The 22,408-nt window shown below is 38.5% G+C and overlaps 1 protein-coding gene across 1 annotated transcript in view; it reads left to right on the plus strand.

The window, feature by feature from the left end:
• The window catches only part of egfra (epidermal growth factor receptor a (erythroblastic leukemia viral (v-erb-b) oncogene homolog, avian)), a 93,112-nt gene that overhangs the window by 53,302 nt on the left and 17,402 nt on the right, over nt 1-22,408 (plus strand). The window contains exons 4-19 of the mRNA XM_036555782.1: nt 350-475; nt 632-700; nt 2,369-2,487; nt 4,195-4,336; nt 5,914-6,030; nt 7,336-7,462; nt 8,248-8,321; nt 10,942-11,032; nt 11,165-11,364; nt 11,706-11,838; nt 12,998-13,088; nt 13,850-14,007; nt 14,238-14,279; nt 15,304-15,448; nt 16,521-16,643; nt 20,175-20,273. Coding sequence (XP_036411675.1) covers nt 350-475; nt 632-700; nt 2,369-2,487; nt 4,195-4,336; nt 5,914-6,030; nt 7,336-7,462; nt 8,248-8,321; nt 10,942-11,032; nt 11,165-11,364; nt 11,706-11,838; nt 12,998-13,088; nt 13,850-14,007; nt 14,238-14,279; nt 15,304-15,448; nt 16,521-16,643; nt 20,175-20,273 — 1,856 coding nt within the window. The remainder of the gene's footprint in view (nt 1-349; nt 476-631; nt 701-2,368; nt 2,488-4,194; nt 4,337-5,913; nt 6,031-7,335; nt 7,463-8,247; nt 8,322-10,941; nt 11,033-11,164; nt 11,365-11,705; nt 11,839-12,997; nt 13,089-13,849; nt 14,008-14,237; nt 14,280-15,303; nt 15,449-16,520; nt 16,644-20,174; nt 20,274-22,408) is intronic.

A 22,408-nucleotide genomic window follows, 5' to 3' on the forward strand; every position in this document is an offset into this window, starting at 1 on the left:
ATTTATGTAGGCAAGAAGTTTAGCTAAAGCCTAAAAGGCTAATTAATACAGCTGTAGTAGCTAACATTCAGTCTTCAGAGCTTGGATCAGATGGTGGACAGGTGTGTTGTCACCCTGTGGTGCCCTAAACAACCAGACTGGCAAAGGCAACAGCCATTTTTAAAGGGAAAGCTAAAGCTAAATGGAAACCTAGGGTTCCTAGCAGTATTTGCAATATCTGGGTGTTGATACTGCACAACAGATAATATAATGAATATTAAAGTTTTTGTTTGTTTTCATCAATAATGTGTTATAAATTTGACTACAGTAATTACAGTGCTGGATTAAAATGTGGATTCTTCTTCCTCAGAAATACTCAAGGGTGGGGTGAAGTTTGCCAGCAACCCTTCGTTATGTCACGTGGATACCATCCAGTGGGCAGACATCTTAAATATAAAGAGCAGTCCACTCAGCCTCGAGCTCAATAACAAATTCTGTGAGTAACACCACAAAGCCCTGAAGGATTTACTAGTCGCAGTGGTCACTGTGTATTGTATGGGTTTTGCATCAACCATTCCACTGTTTAGTCCAACTGACCGATTTGTTTGATTTGCTATGGCGGAGTGGGAGCTGACTGTTTTTTCTCCTCCAGGTGAAAAGTGTGATTCGAGCTGCCACAACGGCTCTTGTTGGGCTCCTGGCCCGGAGAACTGCCAGACGTGTGAGTAGTAAATATTCGGGGCTGTTTGGTGGCGGAATTAAATGCCTCCCATTGTACGGCTCATAAATATTGCAACATGTAGGTCACGCTGAATAATTAAGAGCACTGAAAGGCTTTCAGGAAAAGTGCTGAGCTGCCTAAATCGCTGCAACATTTTACTTCACAAGTGCAGATGTTATTGCTGAAAACTGTGATTAGCAGAAAGTGCATCTGTGGCAACTACTTCATTTTACAAGTAACAATAACTATAAACAGCAATATATGATACTACTCACATTTAAATGCACTCTTTTTTAAAGTTATGTTGTCATGTACACACTTAAAAAGATGGTTTTTCAAGAAAGTGGTTATATAAAGAACCATGAACACTCAAAGAACCCTTTGCATGATTAAAGGGTTCTTTTTATGGTGAAAGTGTTCTTCACATTGATGGAGAGTGTGTTTTTTTATGGTTCTATATAGAATCTTTATAAAAAGGGTTCTACATAGCACCAAAAAGGGTTATTTTATTATTACAGGCTTAACAATGTAACAATAGAAGAAGTCTTTTTGGTGCTCTATAGAACCCTTTTCAAAAAGGTTCTATATAGAACCATAAAAAAACACACTCTCCATCAGAAGAACAATTTAATGATGCAAAGAACTCTTTAATCATTCTTTGAGTGTGCAGAACCATTTTCATTACTAAAGAACCTTAAAGAACCATCTGTTTTAAGAGTGTAGTTGGAACCAGTCAGCACTGCATTTGAGCACAGTATGCCTTAATGACAGATGCAAAACAATATTTTGTTTAGTTATTAAACACATTAGTTATTAATAACAAAAGAAATTGAAAATCTTTAATGTTGCTTCATTTCGTTTTCACATGGCCATGTATATCATTTTACAGTAGTGTTTACTGCAGAAATCTTCACTTTATGAGTAGCCTGAGTACCCATATCAGTGCTAATTTCTGCTAGCTGTTCTTTGGGAATTTCGTTAAGAATAATCTTGTACGTTAGCACCAAGCTAGCAATGGTGTATATTCAGTTTCCCACACTGGGTTTAATACATAAGCTAGCTTTTTTATGTTGACATTTTACAGTGAAGCCTTCAGTAAAGCCAGACATTCACTCTGAAATGTTATTGGAGTAGCCTGTTAGCCTGTTAGTAGCCTGTTTTGTAACAACAAACATTTTATTGCAGTTTAAAACTACAAACAATAGTATTTGTGAAGATCCTGGGTTTCCTCTCTTTCAGTGATGCACATTACGTCTCCTAATGGCTCTCCCATTGTGGAGAGTCTTCATAAATCCCTGTGATTGGCCTGTTTATCATTCATATTGTGAACCAAGCTGATCCATCGATTTAAATTCATTTGAGCAATCGCATTTAATAAAATAATCACAACAGGCCGAAATCAGTGTTTTAACCATTATTTTATATTAGTCTTATTATTAATCTGTCATGTATTATTGAATAATAATAATAATAATAATAATTCAACATATTGGCCTAAAATATGTCACCATATTGTCATTTTTGGTAACCAATACCTGATTCCTGGTTTCCAAGCCTTGCAGCCACTTTTAAAACTTAGCACTGGGTCTTGGATTTGTACTTCTACATCAGTGTTTCTTTGGATCGTATACATGTGTAAAGACACTGTGTCGTTCGATGTGTTTACAGTTACGAAGCTGACGTGTGCAGAGCAGTGCTCTGGAAGGTGTAAGGGACCTAAACCCAGCGACTGCTGCAACGAACACTGCGCTTCTGGCTGCACTGGACCCAGACCTACAGACTGCCTGGTGAGGGAATACACTGAGAATGTCGTACTGCTGTTTCAGTAGTTCCAAATGTAGGATTTATGTGGGAAAGGTATGGAAACTGTTTTTTAAAGTTTCAAAGATATTTTACAGTTAAGTCAGTGAACTTTGATGTACATTAATGTAAAGAGATTTCATTTCATGTCATTTTGTCATTAAATAAAACCAAAAAATCCTCTTTTTTTTTTAGTTTTTGAGTTACAAGGTTTTAAAATTACAGCAACAGTCCTTGTTTCTAAAAAAATATCATTTTCGGCCTGAAGATTATATCAGTAATGCATAAAAGGTTTATGCTACATTTGCTTTTTGAATGTCAGAGCAGAAAGCAGCATAATGCATATCGCACTAACACTGCAGTCTGCAGGAATGGGCAGAGCTAAGCACCTTCAGAGTGGAAATGATAATGTAACATAATAACATAACCACAACTAAGTAGCTGGTCAGCTCTTCATTGTCGATTAAGCATTATTAACACCATGTCTCTATAAAGCCTCTCATGTCATATAGGCAGCAAAGCCTGCATCAAATATAATCTAATTGCTACAGAAGGCACATCAAGCTGTGTGGGCACTGTGCATGTCCTCAAGGATGTAGTGGCCCATTCAGTGCCAATGAGGCGTCCCGTCAATAAGAGCATCATACTGGAGGAAACTTAACCCCTGTGATAGTGAGAAAAAGCTCCATTATCAGATCTGCTTGTCTGTGTGGGTGTTTGTTTTCATACATTTTCATTTTCTGACTTTGTAGTTACATTAGAGGAAAAGAGGACCAACCCGCCCACAAAACCCTCCTGACTGTGTATAATTGTTTTTACAAAAGCTCAGTGTTTTTTTAATTAAAAGTTTTTGGAACTAAAATGCTTTTTTGGGTTTACTGAGGTTAAGATTAGGTGTAGGGTTAGGCTTAGAAAATTCTTATTAATATAGAAAATTCTGTACATATTGGACACATTATTATTATTTATAGGGATGCACATACATGTAATACATTTCATTTCAGTCAGAACCTCTTATCTCAAAAATGGTAACTTTACAGGAGAAGAAAAAAACACGTATTTTTCAGTGTAAGTTAATGGAACACGATTTTATTCCAATTCATTTTGGAGCTTTTGATATTAACAGTGTTAACAGCAGGCAGCACATTTAAATTCTGTAAAAAAAAAAAAAAAGATTTAAAGATTTGTGCCCATATGGAAGAAAAATATATGTACATATGTTTGCTCATATTAAAATATGTGTGCAATATATGTGTTGTTTTAAAATGTATGTGGTAAATATATTTAACTCTCATTTTTGAATATTGAAATACATTGAAATAAAATTATTGAAATATATGTCAATATATTGAAACGTGCATATGTGAAGATAAAATAGATATTATTTAATTATTATATGCATTAGGGTCAATTCGCTATATTTACATATGTGTCAAATATACAAACGACACATATTTTAAAAAATATATGTAAATATATGTCCCGTGCATATGAGTATACATATGGGTCATAATATTATTACATATAGTTACTTATATATATATATATATATATATATATATATATATATATATATATATATATATAAAATACATATGGATCATATAATTACAAACAGGTTACATTTATATGTAAGATCCCATGTCCTGACATTGTATAAAAAACAAGTGTGTGTGTGTGTGTGTGTTTTGCAGGCCTGCAGGGACTTCCAGGATGAAGATACATGCAAAGACGCATGCCCCCCTCTCATGCGTTATAACCCCAACACCCACCAGCTGGCCCCCAACCCGGACGGGAAGTACAACTTCGGGGCCACATGCGTCAAGAGCTGCCCACGTAAGAGCTGGAGCTAAACTGATTTTGGCCATTTGTTGAGTCAGCTGGATTCAATTAAGAATCCAAAGTTTCTTTGGAGCTGAATGAATTACAAGACACCACAGCATGAATAATTGCTGCTTCTGCAAAAGATAGTTTGTACGGCATAATACAACATGAGAAATATGCACCACCTACATCTACATGCTACATTGTTCAAGGTCTAGCTTGACCAAAAAATTCGTTTATACTTGTTCCCCCTCACCCCAAATGCAGTCAGTCAGCCAGGACATGTTTTTACTAGACCTGTGAGGCTAATGTAGCTAACAAGTAGTGGAAACTTATAGCTCACCAATTAGCTGTGTGCAAGCCGCATGCTTAAATCATCAAACACTTAACCTCAAACCATGTTGAATAGTTAAGTAATCTCAAATAGACTTGTTTCTGCTTTTTGACACTGTATGACACACCAGAGTCACAGAAATGAACTAAAGTACAGGTGAAATTCAGGATACATGATGGCTGCTGCCATTTTTTTTAGTTAGGTTAATGTACTTTTGTACGTGTTTATAGATAATAGTATGTCTTACAGTGTCAGAAGCCACATAAGCAAGTCTGTTTGAGCTTAACAGCTTGATGCAGTTTGAGCTACATTAGTCTCATAGCTCTTGTGCAAAAACTACAGAAACAAACTTCAGACACAAAACATGTCTTGGCTGATTTCAGTTGAAGGAAAAAAAATTTAAATTGTTACATTTTTTGAAAAGAAAATATGCATGATTAAATAGATACAATGTAAACTAAGCCATTTAGCCATACAGTGTGAAATTCTGTATTTTAGAAAAACTTGCAGAGTCAGAACTGTTCACAGTGGAAGTGATAGGAACCAGACATCTGAAGAGTTTAATGCCTCTAAAACCTTCATCACGGAAAGTTATCACACAAAACGGTTATGAATACACTGCATGATGCCTGAGACACTGTGTTATGATAGTTCTAGATTAGATTTTGGCCTAAAATATATATATATTTTTTATTTATTGATGGTGGAGAGTTACATGCAGGGTGTTGTGAGGCAAAATAGTTCCCAAAGAAAACAGATTTTCTTTACATTTGCCACTATTTTACCAACTTCAGCATTCCGTATGAGAACTATATATAAAGAAGACACATGTAAGTTCACTGGTTGTTTCTAATAAAGTCATAAATGAAATGATTGTGTTTGTGTTGTAGACATCACGACCTCTGGTTCCCATCACCATTACTATAAAGAAAATAAAATTCTATACAGTGCACCACTTTGTTTACATCTCAATGCAGAAATGTTGAAAAATAGGTTATTATTAGGTTTTTCTTACATGTGGCCTGACGTTGCGCACATCTGTGTCAGACACCCAAAGTTAAAATGTGATCAAGCCCACCCAAGACAAAGACAATCATTCAGTCTGGAATCGTGAGCTTGCATCAGTTAACCAACCCGGCTAGTTTCTCAGTAACACCGGCCGCAGATTGTTCCTCGTGAATGTTTCAGAGATACTGCTGGTATTTAGTGCTGTATAACTCCTGGCTGACTGCTGCTGGCTTGACGTTTGTTTCAGATAACTATGTGGTCACGGATCACGGTGCGTGTGTGAGAGCGTGCAGTCCAGGCACCCACGAAGTGGACGAGGATGGGGTCAGGAAGTGTAAGAAGTGTGATGGCCTGTGTCCAAAAGGTAACATTCCTATTACCTTTTTCTGGACACTCACGTTACGTCTGATCCACCTCTTAGTTGTTTTTTTTCCAAATGGACTGAATATTTGGTGTCATGTCATTGAAGGAATATTCTAGATTTTTTTCAAAACTAATCTTTTTCTGCCACACCTGCAGCGTCTGGTTGATTTCCACCAGCCATCATTTTGAGATATTTCTGTGTACTTTGAAAAGAAAAAAAAACATGTTGACTTAAAAAACACTTACACTTGTACGCAAAAGTTTAAACCCCTCCAGTCAAGTTGCATGTTTTGTTGATTTTCTAAGTGAAAATAACACATCTACAGTGAGAAAACCTATAACTATTAACCTATAGTGAGGCCACAGCAGGAGACAGGATGATCCTTCCCACAGGTTCGTGAAACAGTCAGAAAATAAATTTTATTTCTCTGATTCACGGCTTTGTTCTCGCTAATACCACTCCCTCTCTTCATGCACTCTGTAGCTCGCTTGACCACCGCTGCTCTCTCTCTTGGCCAACTTTGAATGGTGTGTTTAAACAGCAACCAACATATCCTGCTCATTCTGGCTTTAAGGAGCCTAGTGCGACACCGGCTGTCTCTTCTGATAGGCTGGTTTTTACTCAGTGGAATTTAGGCATAACGGTAAAAAGAACTGCTCTCAAGTCTGACTCGGCTTCCTTCATTCTTACCAAAGAGCTGCTGAAAAGAACCGGATCGTTCACAAACGTAACATCACTGACAGACAGACCCTTCTCTCCTGAGCAGCTGTATATAAGGATTGTGTTACGAGATGACCTCACCTTGTAACAGATATAAGGGGTGGAATTCCAATGAAACGTTTCAGGCAGCTGAGGAAAGTGGTTTGTGTGTGAGTGTGCCGTAACTTTTGCACTTAGTTCAGATCAGCAAATTAATAGTAATTGTGCATTAAAGTGTGCAGAAGTGTGTTCTCTGTAGAGGATGCGTTCACTTATTTACACTTCGATCAATCAACAAAACGTCATTTGACCAGGGGCGCCCAAACTTATGCATACAACAGCATGATAGATACCAATGAGCGGTTGCTGAAGCATCTTCACATTGGCTTCTATTTTGAGTTATAGGTTTCTGTTCTTTTTCAAAGTACGGGGACATTATTGTGTGTGGTTACAGTTCACATTGCTACAGATGTGGCGGAAATAGATTAGGTTAAAAAAAGCTAGGGAATTCCTTGAAGTTCAGTCCCTTAAAAATGCTGCTACAGAACGCACTGCTCACTCCTCTACTCCACTGTTAATCTTTCATCATGTGTTGCTGTCTTCTAGTTTGCTCAGGACTTGGAGTGGGTCATCTGGCTGGTGTCTTGTCAATCAATGCCAGCAACATTGAATCATTTGAAAATTGCACAACGATCAATGGAGATGTCTTAATCCTTAAGACAACGCTTTCTGGGTAAGCTGGAAAAACAAAAAGAAAACAACATTTCATATAAAAGAGACTACAGCCAGGATCCCATCCAACTGTCGAATCCAATGGCCCATATCCTGCATTTTTCTAGTACTGTATTTTCCTCCCTTATGACGTTTGTGTTTGTTTGTGAACCAAAAACAGTAATAATTCTTTTTTATGTGACCGTTTTCTAACCCCTTTTTATCCTTTAGAATTTCACAGGCTGTTTTTCTTACTGAGCCTTGTACACTGATACATCGCTGCCGTTAGAAGAAAACCTCGTATCTCCATTTTTGTAATTTTTCAGTTTTTGACCTAATTTGAAAATGCCTGTTGCCCTTTACATTGTTCATAAATTTCAAAAATGGACCAAAAGCAACGCCCAAAAATGACTTGGAAAAAAGTCTGGTTCCATTGACTTACATTAAAAGTAAAGTAGGTTTTTTCCTTCTCCTGTAAAGTTACTATTTTGGAGATACAAGGTTTTCTTCCAACAACAGCAACATGTAAATGACCTCTCTTCTGGTTGTCCTGTATTGTGCCTCGATCAAAAAGCGGTCCAGGTTGAAACACTCATAAGAACTTGAACATAAGTGGGTGGAGCCAAACTGCTGTAGGCCGAATAGATAGGTTTTCACAAGAGCAGTGCTTAGCCAATAAAAAGGGCACAGTCTTGACAGTCTGTTGTAATTTAACTCTTTTTTTCATTGGAATTTTGATTCCGATGAACAAAAGGCAGATAAAAAAGCTCCATAATGATGTCTCATATTTTTTCCTGTTTTCTGCAGAGATGAATATACAAAGACTCCCAAGATGGATCCTGCCAGGCTAAATGTTTTCAAGACAGTCAAAGAAATTACTGGTTAGTACAGCTTCTAAATAGCTTTATTAATATGTGATTCATGGTATATTTGTGGCATTTATATTTGTTAATAAAAGTGGCTCAAATTCAGACCTGCGGGCGAAAGCACTGTGCAGCCTAGTGCTTTCCCGGCCGAATAAACTCATCAGCGATTTTTAAGCCCTTAATTGAATTGATTACAGCAGGAAAAACTGTGGAATGCTGTGGCCTCTCTGGACTGCTGAGAAAAAAAAATTACTCTTTCTAACTGAGTATTAGATTGGATTTTTGAACTGAAAAATGGATTGGATCTAAAAGATGATATTAGATAATCACACGGAGTCAGTTCTGCAATGGGTGATTGATTTATTTGATTAGTTTAAATGATTGATTAGTTCAAATGTATGATTTTGATTAGTTCATGGAGCAACAGCAGTAGTATCAGTGGGGTCAGGTTGTGAGGGTGAGGTTTGCACGGTGTTGTACAGCAGGAGGCTCAATGTTGGTAAGCCGGTCCAGAGGGCTGGCGAGCAGTGGCACCTGATCAAGGCAGAAGAGGCAGCAGCGTCAGACGCACAGGATGGGCAGCTGTTCAACTCGGCGAAGAAAAGAAAGGAAAACACACAGAGAGTCAGTTCTGTAATGGGTGACCGATCACAAATTACAGTGTTGGCAGAGACTCTGGCAGGTATAGAACTGACAGGGAAAACTAATTACCAAAGGCTTGACTATACAAGTAAGTTTTTAGCTTAGACTTAAACACTGAGGCTGTGTCTGAGTCCCGAACATTAACAGGAAGACTATTCCAAAGCCGGGGGGCTTTGTATAAGAAAGCTCTCCCCCCTGATGTAACTTTATTAATTCTGGGTACTAATAGTGAGCCAGCACCTTGTGATCTAAGTAGGCAGGATGGTTCATAGTGAGAGAGAAGTTCACTCAGGTACTAAAGTTTAGAACTTTATAAGTTAGTAAGAGAATTTTATAATCAATCCGAAATTTAACTGGTAACCAGTGTAAGGTTGATAAAACTGGGCTGATATGGTCAAACTTTCTGGTTCTTGTAAGGATTCTGGCTGCAGTGTTCTGGACCAACTGAAGCTTGTTAAGGCTTTTGTTGGGACATCCAGCCAGCAGGGCATTACAGTAATCTAGCCTTGAAGTAATAAATGCATGAACTAACTTTTCTGCATCCTGTAGAGATAATGCATTTCTCAATTTAGCAATATTGCGGAGATGCAGGAAGGCTGTTCTAGTAATGTTAGTTATATGTGCGTCGAAGGACAGATCAGGGTCTATAATGACACCAAGGCTTTTTACACATGAGCTTGATGCAACTGAGAAATTGTTAAGTTTAAGTGATAAATTAGACAGTTTGTTTCCAGCTGCTTTTGGACCAAGAAGCAGAACCTCTGTTTTATCCGAGTTTAGAAGGAGAAAGTTACTCGACATCCAGTCTTTTATGTCTTTTATACAGTCTTCAATCTTGCTAAGTTTAATTTTATCATCTGGGTCGCTTGCTAAATATAACTGAGTGTCATCGGCATAGCAGTGGAAATGTATGCCGTGTTTACTGATAATGGTGCCTAGTGGTAGCATATATAATGTGAATAATACAGGTCCTAAAACAGAGCCTTGTGGAACACCATACTTTCATTTTGTGAGAACAGATGATTCACCGTGTATATTAACAAACTGATAGCGATCAGTGAGGTAGGACCTGAACCAGGAAAGAGCTGTTCCTGTTACCCCTACAAGGTTTTCTGGTCTGTCTAGTAAGATAGCGTGGTCTATTGTGTCAAATGCCGCACTAAGATCGAGGAGGACTAACAAGGACACATGATCTTGGTCAGAAAATAATAATAGATAATTTACAATTTTTACTAGTGCTGTTTCTGTACTATGATGTGGCCTAAAACCAGATTGAAATTTTTAGTGTATTTGATTCCTATGCAAATCGGAGCTTAATTGTTTTGCTAATAAGTTAACACATCCTCTACCGAGAACACAGTTCTGCACATTTTACCGTACAATTCCTGTTTATTTGCTAAATTCAGCATATTGGAAAAAAATAAAACATAAACAACATAAACCTGTGCACATTTTAGATTTTAGGTTTTATTTATTTTATTTAAGTATTTTAAACTCAGCAAAAAATAAAAAAATGTGCCCTAAAATTTGCGAATCAGTTTGTTCCCTGTAAAGCATGTGTTCACTTATTTTCACTCAGAAAATCAACGTGCAGTTTGACCAGGGTTGTTCAAACTTTTGCACACCACTTTAGACTTCCTTACGTGGTCTCTGACAAAAATGGACGCTACACAACTGAAAGGCGAAGCCGCAGCCATCTTGAAATGAATTTTGGCTGTCAGTGTGTCCATTTTTATTGATAGGTTTCATATAGAGTCAAAACAAAGTCTTTGACATTACATTATGCTAATTGCTGGGATACAAGCTGTCGTTACTATCAAATCATAAGCTATCATATATAAGCTACACTAACCTTGATAGCAAATACATTTTTGTTTATAAATTAGCTACGTTTGGAAAAGTGGAAGGGGAAATTTATGACCATTCATTCACCAAAATTTTCCCGGACACCTTTATTCTTGCACATGACACTCCTGCTCATCTACATTTACAGGAACTCTGTTGGTTCAGTATTGGTCTCCAACTATGCCTTCTCTCAGTCCCTTTGAAAACTTGGAAGTCATCCGCGGACGAACAAAATATCAGTAAGCGCATGAGTCATTTTTCACAGTGGTGCTCTGAGATATGTGTTATCTGCAAAGATATTCTTTTATGGTTTAATGAGAAAAACTAGCACTGAAGGCTTTTCCTTCTGCCCTCATGTTGCCCTCTGCCAGAGGCACGATCAGCCTCGGGGTCAGCAGAATTCCCATCACCCACCTAGGCCTGCGTGCTCTGAGGGAGATCAGCGACGGCGACGTTTCCATCACACTCAACAAAAAACTCTGCTACAACAGTCCTGAGCACTGGAAACGCCTCTTCAAATCAGACAGCCAGTCCGCCCGGCGCATGGAAAACGCTGACGAAGCCACTTGTGGTAAGACGTTAAAGGGACAATATCTTTTCCTTGCTTTTTTAAAGGAAAAGAGTTTGATGTAGTATATAAACACTGCTAAAATTTTGAAACAGACCATTCACTCCTCAGTCCATATGGTCCACCTATGAAGACTAAGCTGCCCGTTTTGAATAAATCATTTTTATGTTGTCATGAAATGAACTTATGTATTGAAATTTGCTGTTGAATTTCATGGATTTTTTTTTCATACTCTGTACTATTGAAGTAATTTGGCTCTGTACTTTTAACATTTAGGATTTTGATTTTTAAAAATGGTTCCTAGGTTCCTCTGTACTGAATGTTCTCTCTTTCTCTCTGTGCAGCGGCACAGAACCGTACCTGTGATGAGATGTGTACTTCTGAAGGCTGCTGGGGTCCAGGGCCCACCATGTGCTTCAGCTGTGAACACCGGAGCCGCAAAAGGAGCTGCGTGGCCTCCTGTAACCTGCTGGAGGGGTGAGTGAGCTCACCTCACTGCTCACACCTGTACACTGTGTGAAGTGTAAGACCCTACACTGCTCATCAAAAGTTTGGCTTCTCAAATGTTTTCAATAAAAAATGAGTATTTTTTCTTTGTTAGCTTGTAGTGACTTTCTATATCTCTTAAGATATTTTTTTGTAAGGCCATTTTTCTTTGCTGCTAAAAAGCTGCAAAACTGAAAGAAGCCCTACCTTACCAAAGATGCCAAAGTTCCACACATTTTACTCTGTTGTTAGCACTCAACAGCACTCAAATCTTTTAGGCATTTAAAACACCTTTGGGCCAGAATATTTTCATTTTTATATGTGTTTAATATGTAGTTTTCAGTATGTACTTTTAACAATAGTTTGGAAAAGAAACCAGCTCTTCATACAAAACAAGACATTTTGTAAATAAATAAATAAATAGGTAAAAGTAACATTAAAAGTAAAAGTAATATTAAATTGCTGTTTTATGTTACCAAAACCTTTTTTCTTACTTGATCGAAAAGTAACAGTGAACATATCGACAATAGGCTTCCCAAGGAGTCTCAAATGGCTCCCTACTCCCTATATAGTGCCCTATGTGGGTTATGAAATTGTGACTTCTTCACCCAAAAAGTGCGCTGTATGTCCAATAAGAAGGTGTGCACATGTTTCTGAGTCCCAAATGACTGTTTTTAGAAATATCATGTACAGTCTGGCCTACATAGTGGACTACATAGGGATAAAGGAGCCATTTGAGATTAAGCCAGTGATTCAACAGAAGGCCAACCTTTGATGGGCACGGTAAGAGTGTTAGATCTCAGTCTCCGTCTCATAATAACCCCAAACTGTTCTAGGTTCATTTTGACCTAAATGAATGAATTGCAGGTAAACCAAAGATCATAAAACAGTGAAATGGTAAAATGTATGTCACATTTCAAAGCCCAAATCTAGACTGTGAGGTGGATCAGAATAAAACTGACCTGGTCAGTACTATGAGGGATTAGACCATGAACAGTATGTAAAGCTTAAAACAGTCATAGCTGTCAATGAAGCTCAGTCTGTAAAAGGTAATCTGAGGAACATGTCGTAATCTTTATGAGGCCTGTTGCATAACATGTTTGTGGATAGTGAAACCAGTAGTGATAATGTTGTTGTTTTTCTTCCACAGTGAGCCGCGGGAGTGTGAAGTCAACAAGACGTGTATTGAGTGTGACCCCGAGTGCAAACCCCTGAATGGAACTCTAACCTGCGAAGGACCTGTGAGTTTCTCTAAGGATCTGTTGATATCCCTGCTTCTGACAAGTGCACTAGATCTTGAAGACTCTTGCCTTGTACTTCCAGTCACTGGCCACTTTATTAGAAACACCTACCTTGTACTTCCACTCACTGGACACTTTATTAGAAACACCTACCTTTGTACTTCCACTCACTGGCCACTTTATTAGAAACACCCTGTAGTTCCACTCACTGGCCACTTTATTAGAAACACCTACCTTGCACATCCACACACTGGTCACTTTATTAGAAACACCTACCTTGCACATCCACACACTGGTCACTTTATTAGAAACACCTTGTAGTTCCTCTCACTGGCCACTTTATTGGAAACACTTACTTTGTACTTCCACTCACTGGCCACTTAATTTGATTCACCTTGTATCTCTACTGACTGGCCACTTTATTAGAAACACCTACCTTGTACTTCTACTCACTTAGTGCATTTGTTTGATTCAGTGAACTATTAGTAAGGAAGTGGTTTATGTTAGCAGAACCTTTAGCAAGTATTTTTTCTTACTTAATTGAAAAGTAACATTCATCATTACATGCAGCATTTCAGAAGAAGATAAGATGTTCTTAAACTTTTGATGCACAGTATATGTTCTTTCTTGTGTGTGCGCTTCAGGGAAACCATGGATTTTAGCGTAAAAGGAATCAGTTCCTAAAAGTCTAGAACAAAGATAGAAGTTGGTGGAGTATGAAAGAGTGTGGCTTGTCTAATGTTTGGCTTCTTTTGGTTCAGGGCCCTGACGGCTGTAAAGAATGTGCCAACTTCAGAGACGGACCACACTGCGTGGCTCGCTGCCCACAGGGTGTCCCGGGGGAGAAGGACACCCTCGTGTGGAAATACCCCGACAGCACACGGGTGTGCCAGCTCTGCCACCAGAACTGCACTCAAGGGTGAGTGTGCTGACCCTTCACAAACATGAAAACACAATATGGCAGGACATCTTTACATCCAGTCAAACTGGTCTTGGATGACGTGTCTTCTCTCCTACATGCTTTGAATACTGTGGACTTTTATTGTGTATTCTAAATATATTTTTGTATTTATTTGTTTTTTATAAAATTATATATCATGAGTCTTTTATATCCATGTAACCTTTTTATGATCTTTTATCATCTTTTAGATGCACTGGACCAGACCTGAAAGACTGCAGAGATTTTAAGCCGTGAGTTGAGGAAGAAAAGGGAGAAAGTGTTTGTAGTTATGAAAGTGTGCATTTTGTACAAGAAACACTTATTTTCACTGCGATAACAGCTTTCTTAACTTTTAATGTTGTGCAAAAGTCAGAGATCATCCTTCATTTAATTCATTTCCAGTCACTGTTTGTTATTCATCATATAAGTGATTCATTTTCAGGAGATAATTCTAAGGAGATTAGATATGAAATATTCCATTATTCCACCAAGAAAAATAAGTGTAAATAAAGAGGAGTTTCCAAAACAAAAAATGATTGAAAGCTACAAATGGATTCTCAACAACCATACAAGACCTGGTAGACACCAAAACTGCCCCCATCAGATAAACAGCACTTAAACCTTTCATCTTTGAGAGAGAGGAGAAAATCAAGCTGCTTCAGATCTGAAAACATCCACAGGTGTTTCTGTCCATCCTTCCACTGTGGGAAGACAACTCAGCACTATGGGTCTGAAAGGATGTGTAGCTGTCAAGAAGCCTCACTGAGGAGACGGACACATCAAACAAAGAAGCTGCTGGTGTTCTCAGAACAATGGAATGACCACTCCAGAGTCCAGACCTCAACATTTTTGATTGGGTTTGGGATTACTTGGATGTTGAGAAGCAGAAAATTAGAAGCAACCAACTTCTAAGACTGAACTTTGGAGGTGTGGAAAAATATCCCTGCAGATTTCTTTGGGAACTCAAAGTGAGTCTCCTGAAAAGAATGGAAGCTATAATAAATGAATGAAATGAATAACTTGCACTTAATGGTTGTTTTGACTGGAAATGAAATAAATAAAGGGTGGTCTCTGACATTTGGACAGTAATTGTATTAACAAAATTAAGTAATTTTGGATTCTATTGGTCTATTCATCATGTCATATCCCAGAACAATAGGGATACACCATAGCATGGGTGTTCATGCTGAAGATAATTTATGAAAATCTTTCAGTTACAGCAAATAAAAATCTTTTTGCTGGATTTTCACATACATTTTGTATCTCATCTCTCAGTTATTCAGGCATGTCCGTAATCGCTGCTGGTGTGGTCGGCGGTCTCCTGGCCTTTGTTATCCTCAGTCTGGGTGTGGCGGTGCTCATAAGGAGACGACACATCAAAAGGAAGAGAACACTGCGCAGATTGCTGCAGGAGAGAGAGGTTCAGCCATATTCATAAGCCTACATACTCTCTACCAGTTACCACGGTCAAACCAAGTGCTGGATAACTGGACTAAACATCAGATTTACATTATTTTCCCCATTAGCCTAAATGTAGTCAACCAGCCAAGGCATGTTCGGTGTCTGAAGGTTTCTTCCTTAGTAATGGAAGCTTAAGCATGTTAGCATCATGCAAAGTGCATGCACACTTGCCTCAAACCAGGCAGAGTTGTTAAGTAATCTCAAGTCAGGACCAGGGTTTCTCAACCACTGGGCCGAGGACCACAAGTGGGCCACAAAGCGGCCCTTGGTGGTCTTTGGACCTGTACTGAGGGGGGCCAGTGGTCCATAGTGGGCCTGTGATGGCACTTCAGGGAAAAAATAATTGACTTAACAATAAAAAAAGAAATATGTGGTGTTTTCAGATAGTTGTAACAGTGCAAAGGCAGCTTTGTCAATTTTTTTCCCCTTTTTTTTGCCCTTTGCCTCTAGAAACACCTGAACATTCATTTGTCCACCTGCACCAATGTTCTGTTGATACTTCATGTTCACTGATACACATCAGATATTGCAGTAGTAGGCCTCCACATGTTGAACATTTCCCAAAAAAGGACATTTTTAAGCAAAAACATATTGATTTCTTGTGCACTTTCATGCCTTCTAGTGATAAACAGGTGGGCCTTGAGGTGGAAAAGGTTGAGAACCTCTGCTCTAGACCAGCTCTGATAATTTAGGCATGCTATTTGCACGATGCTAATCCATTACTTGCTAACCGCTTTAGCCTCATAGCTCCAATGCAAAACATGTCTTGGCTGATCGACTACGTCTATGCTAACTGCATAAAAACTGTATACATTTCAAATGATCAGAGCATCACTTTAAGCTGAAGCCAGACCAGCAGCCCTGCTGTTCTGTTGACAACTGTTGACACTGATAAGTGGAAGGTGGCTGTCTTAACAAAGACTAGTGTTGTCCTGGTGATTATGAGAGAGGAAACAGCAGATGTAGACAGGATGTGCTCTTTAGTGATTGTGTAGAAGTGTTTTCCTGAGAGGATGTGTCTGTCTCTTCAGTTAGTGGAGCCGCTCACCCCCAGCGGAGAAGCTCCAAACCAGGCCCTGCTGCGCATCCTCAAAGAAACCGAGTTTAAGAAGATCAAAGTTCTGGGTTCCGGAGCTTTCGGCACTGTGTATAAGGTGACTACTCTATTTCTGTTGTCCCATATTCAAATAAACTGAAGGCCCTAAATTTAAAGGAGAATTCCAACAAATGTTCAAAATGTCTGCATAATTAAATGGTTAAGATGTTAACAAAGTGATTCAGAGTGGTGTGAAATGCTCCGTTCTAGAGAACCTTCCAGTGTCAGAATTGTTCACAGTGGTGGTGATGGGAGTCTGGGGCCAGATTCATGAAAGGTATCCTAAGAAAAAACTTCCTAAGGATCTTAAGATGAGCACTTAAATTAATTTACAATTTAGTTTATTCTCTCAAGAAAGACTTTATTATTTTCCTTAAGAAAATCTATGTAGGCTGTGGAGAGTTCAGATCCAGTTTACCTGGGTCTAGTGTTCAGAAGCCCCTGAAGGCCTTGTTTACCTGGATTAGGAGAGTGAGATTACAGTTGGAGCTAAGTTCTGCCGGGTGCCACATCTTCAGGAACAGGATTGGGCACCCCTGCTATCGGTTATTTCTCATGTAGACCACAGGTTCCCAACCCTGGTCCTGAAGTGCCCCCTGCCCTGCACGTCTTTGTGTTTTCCTGCTCTAAAACACCCAGTTCAACTCAGGAAGGGCTTTTTCATTAGCTGCTTTGTTGAATCAGGTATGTTGGGAGCAGGAAAACACTACAATGCACAGGGCACTGGGTTCTCCAGGACCAAGATTTGGAACCACTAATGTAGACTATCAACATCATGTTACATTTTACAGATTAGCAGAAATTATTCCATATTTTTGCTAACTGGTTATTCAGTTTAATCACATCAGTGCCTGAGGACAGCAAAATAAAGGTAAAACAAAATCAAACAAGAATAACAAAAACTAAATGGGATGGTGGAGGAAACAGGAAATAACCTCCTTGGTTTATTTTAGCAGTTATATGTCAAATGTGAGAGTGACGTAAGGTTAAGAAAACAGAGCATATATTTTTAAACTGTTTATATAATTGTTATTTAAAGAATAATAATTTATCTATTTTTTTTCCTTAAGTATGTAATTTAAAAAAAAGTCACATTTAAGATGATTTTCTGTTGTGAATCTGAAAACATGGCTTTATGATGGTTCTGAGAGAAAGTTTTGGCCCAAAAAACATTAAAATCCATTCATGGCAGAGAGGTACATGTAGATCATTGTGAGGTATGGTTTACTTGTTAATATAGTTCTATTCTCAGTTTTGAGGGACTGCGGCCGTATAAGGTTAGAGATATGGGAAATCTTGTCTAAAACTCGTCTTCCTCATACATTTTGGCCGGTTAACATTAAAAATTCTGTCTTTTTAATTAGGTTCACTGGCTTAAACAATTAATCTGATCAGTCTGTGGATGATGAGACGGGAATGTAGATGCATGGAATTGTGTGAAGTTGTTTTGTCGCTCGCACACTGTACACACACAAAACAGATATCACCTCACGTGAGAAACGAGCAATGATGTCAGAGCCTCACTCCAGAATTTGGAAAAGTGTCATGCCGTAATAATCAGATCCTGGTTAGGGGGCTTAGAGTTTAGTGTCTGTGCCACGTCTGGAGTGCAACTAAATATAAATATGCACACATTTGCTCCTCAATCTCACCTTGCTGTTGACGCTACATCACGAGAGACTTTTTTCCTGTCAGTCACAGAACACAGCCTGATTCTGCTCTCTGTCTCTGCCCTTTATTTTGTTGGTATGTGTATTTGACTATAAGACAGACTGTTTAGATGTTTGACTATCAAAGTAAAAGCACATTTCTGATTAAGCTTGAAGTAAGAAGTATGATTATCATAGAAATATCTCACAGTAAAGAAAATTAAAACTGGATAAGCTGCTGTTGTTGCCAATGATAGAAATGTTCTGTATGGGTGTCAGTGAACTTATGCAGTTTGGAGGCTGTGAATAGAGCACAGAGAAAGACCACAATGTTATTTTTTCAGATTTACCACTGTCTGCCTCTTACTACTATTCATTTTATGTATAAATCTCAGAAGACACATGTACATTCACTGGTCATTTTAGATAATAAATGAAATGGTCCCTGTCACCCTTATTTCTCTACAATACTGTACCATTTCACATTAAACCACTCTGAAAGACTTTGTTTACATCTCGACCATATGCAGAAATGTTGACAAATCAGTGGAATTCCCCTTTAATGGAATCATCAAAAAAGTGTTGAAATAAGTAAGGCTGTGCTCATAAGGACATTTTTGTATCTGGTAAAAACGCACCTCTTGCCATTATTTTCAATGAGTGTGATGTGTTGGCAGACAGCAGATGCCAAGACATAGCAGTGCATGAAAATTACGCTCAATTGTCCGTTAAAAATGTTCACCAGAGTTTGAATTTTGATTTAGGATGCACTGACATATTCATTAGTCAGTTGGAGACAGAGTGTGGGGCAGCCACATCAGTTTTAAGCAAAACAGAAGGAAAAACTAATCACTGCAGTCAACCCAATGTAATATCCAGCTCTAAGGATCTATTAGAACAGTGACTGGTTTAATTAGAACTCACGTGTAGAGGTGGGCGATATGGCAAAATCTACTATCATGATACTTAAGGACGTTTTTATGATACATGATGTGTCATGCATATTTTTTCTGACGTCTGATATGTTGGAACAGACAAAGTAGTTCCACATTTTCAAAATATCATCAAAAACTATGAAAACAATGCCTTGTTTTCAACATTCCGCTCACTGAGCTGCGCTAAATCCAGTTAAATAGGACTAATTATGCTCTCTTTGTAATCAAATGTGCAGCTGGGGGTTTTATAGTGATTTTAGGTGCTGATGATATCCACAGTGTACTCAGAAAAGCTTATTGATGTAATTGAACACGGTAGCGATAAAGATTGTGTTGTTGCCCAGCTCTACTCACACGCATCCTTTTTTCTTGCCTTTGTGTAAAAGAACAACCGGCAGCAATTTTCACTTATGAGCTTTTATATTTGAATGAGTTTTACATCTGTCATCACATCTCCACCCACAAACACACCCAAAACAGACCAGCAGCGTGTATCAATTTTTTTGACAGATATTAAAAACATCTTGCGATCATGGCCTAATGCTCTGCATAATATTTGCAATGCACTGAATTCACTCGGTGCAGTATATCAACACATTTTTGCCTTTCAGTAAATTTGACAATGATTTTGTTGATGCAGAATATTTTGTTATTGTGGAAATGATCTAAAAGTTTGAAAGTGCCATCGCTTTTTTCAGTGTGGACAGGTTGCTAAGAAACACTATTTAATAATCTAACGCATAATCTCACTGTCAGATACTCAATCCTCATTGGACTTGTTTTTGTATCTGCTGGCACATCTTTTTAATCAACATGTTTTTAGGCTATACATGTATCATCTGCTCAGTCTCTTTCCACATCCAGGCCAGTTCCAGTGTGCCCTTGGCTCATGGCACTTGTTTGCAAGTGCTGGAATTTCAGACCTTGGAACTGAATTCCATGCGCAGCGATGCAGCCCTCTGGGCGTTGTGTTGAAATCTTGTGATAATATGCCTCTCTTTGCAGGGCTTGTGGGTCCCAGAAGGGGAAGATGTGAAGATCCCTGTGGCCATTAAAGTTTTGCGAGAGGCCACGTCCCCGAAAGCAAACAAAGAAATTCTTGATGTGAGTTTGAGGAATGTTTGAAATCTTTATTAATACAATATGACCATAACAGATCATAACAGGGATTCTTTATTTTAGTGGTTTTCAGCTGTCAGTGCTGGAAAATCTATTACGACAGTCATTTGGTCTTGATTAGCAATTCATGACGCTCATAGATTATCCAATGTTCTTTTTATTCTAATTGTGCAACAATTATTGCATAATTTTCAATTTATGCACGGCATTTTCAGCTATTAGCTAAGTCTTTACAGGCCTGTCAACATGGCAGGACTGTTTTCATAGCAGTTAGTTATTCAACAGTTCTACACTCTTAGGAAAAAAGATATGAAAATGTCAGTGGGGCAGGACCCCTCTTGTCACTGGGATGGTACCACCAAAGGGTACATCTCAGCACCTTTAGTCAGGGAACATAACTGTACCATAATCCATTGAAATGATATTTTCTAAGTTGTACTGACTCCACACACCCCGTCTCGTCTCCAGGCTCATTATTTTATTGTTCTGTTTTAAAACATTCGGTTATGAAAAGATACAAATATGTACTTTTCACCTGGAAAAACTTATGTAAGGTCCACAATTGGACCCTAAAACCACTGTTGTACCTTTGAGGGAACATTTACATTGTTTGTACCTTGATACATGAAAATAGTACCTGCACAGAACCTTTATTTCTAACAGTGTAGAGCAGTCATACCAGAGGTGTTAAACTCACACTTGTGCCACAGCATAGCAGATGAGTTGATATAGGTATAGAAATTTGGAAAAGAATGCTAAACTGTGCTCAAGTTATCCTGTAAAGATCATTGTATAAGATTTATAATCTGTAAAAAAAAGAGTAAATGATTACAGTATATGACCAAATGTATGTCGACACCTTTCACCACATCATGCCCATATGAGATATATATATAGACATCCCATTCTAAAACCATAGGCATTATATGGAGTTGCCTGCTATAACAGCCTCTGCTCTTCTGGGAAGGCTTTCCACAAGATTTTGGAGTGCGTCTTTGGGAATTTGTGCCCATTCAATCCAAAAAGCCTTTGTGAGGTCAGGCACTGATGTTGGACAAGAAGGCCTGGCTCAAAACTGACATTCCAGTTCATCCCAAAGGTGTCCAGTGGGGTTGAGGTCAGGGCTCTGTGCCGGCCACTGGAGTTCCTCCACACCAAAATCATCAAACTATGTCTTTATGGAGCTCACTTTGTTCCCAAGGACACAGTCATGCTGGAGCTGTTAAGGGCCTTCCCCAAACCGCTGCCACAAAGTTGAAAGCATATAATTGCCTAAAATGTCTTTATATGCACCTTCACTGGAACTAAGGGGCCTGTGCTTTGATCAAAGATTATGGGAAACAAGAATTTTGACTTTTAAATTATATTATCATGCTTAATATGACCATGTACATAAACTAACACGGTCAAAAAGTCAGTTTTGATGACTTTAATGTACATGAAAAGGATGTATTGTCAGTATCTGCACATAAATGCGGTGCAGTGTTATGTGTAATGGCACAAGGCGGAATTCTGAAAAAGTCAGTTTGTTCTTGGACCTGAAGGAGCAAAGCTCCAACTCAAGATAAAAATTTAGTTTAAAAGAAAATCCCCTTTGAATGAGAGGATGTGTTTTTAGTGATAGCATGGAAGTCAGAGTAGCTCTGAAGATAACTCGACTATGTAAACATGGATGCCTTTGATAGGAGGAAGAAACAGATATCTGACAGCGAACAGGCCTGTAAATATTAATAAGGATGTGCTGAATCAAGGACCAGCTGAAATATCAGCCATCTACTCCCTCGCAACTTAAAAGAAAAGAAAACAAATATTTTTGACGCCAGTGCCATAAATCTACAGAACTTCCAGTGTCTTGTCCAATGTTATATTTTAACATTGAGCAGGTTTTTTTTGGTTGTCCTTGTGATGTTCAGTGAACTGAGGCCTCCTCTTGAACCTGCCTTTCTCTTGAAGTTTGACACCAGCATTTCTGTGAACATTTTGCAAACTTACAGACATGGCATAGTGCCTAATGGGAGTGTACCTATGTTCTCCGGTCACTAAGTTTCCAGTATTCTATGTTCCAAAAGCCTTGCTTTTCCAGGGTTCTGTGTCTCCCAGAGTTCTACGTTCTTTTATAT

This window comes from Colossoma macropomum, unplaced genomic scaffold (genome assembly GCF_904425465.1).
Source record: "Colossoma macropomum unplaced genomic scaffold, Colossoma_macropomum, whole genome shotgun sequence".
NCBI classification, from domain to species: Eukaryota; Metazoa; Chordata; class Actinopteri; order Characiformes; family Serrasalmidae; genus Colossoma; species Colossoma macropomum.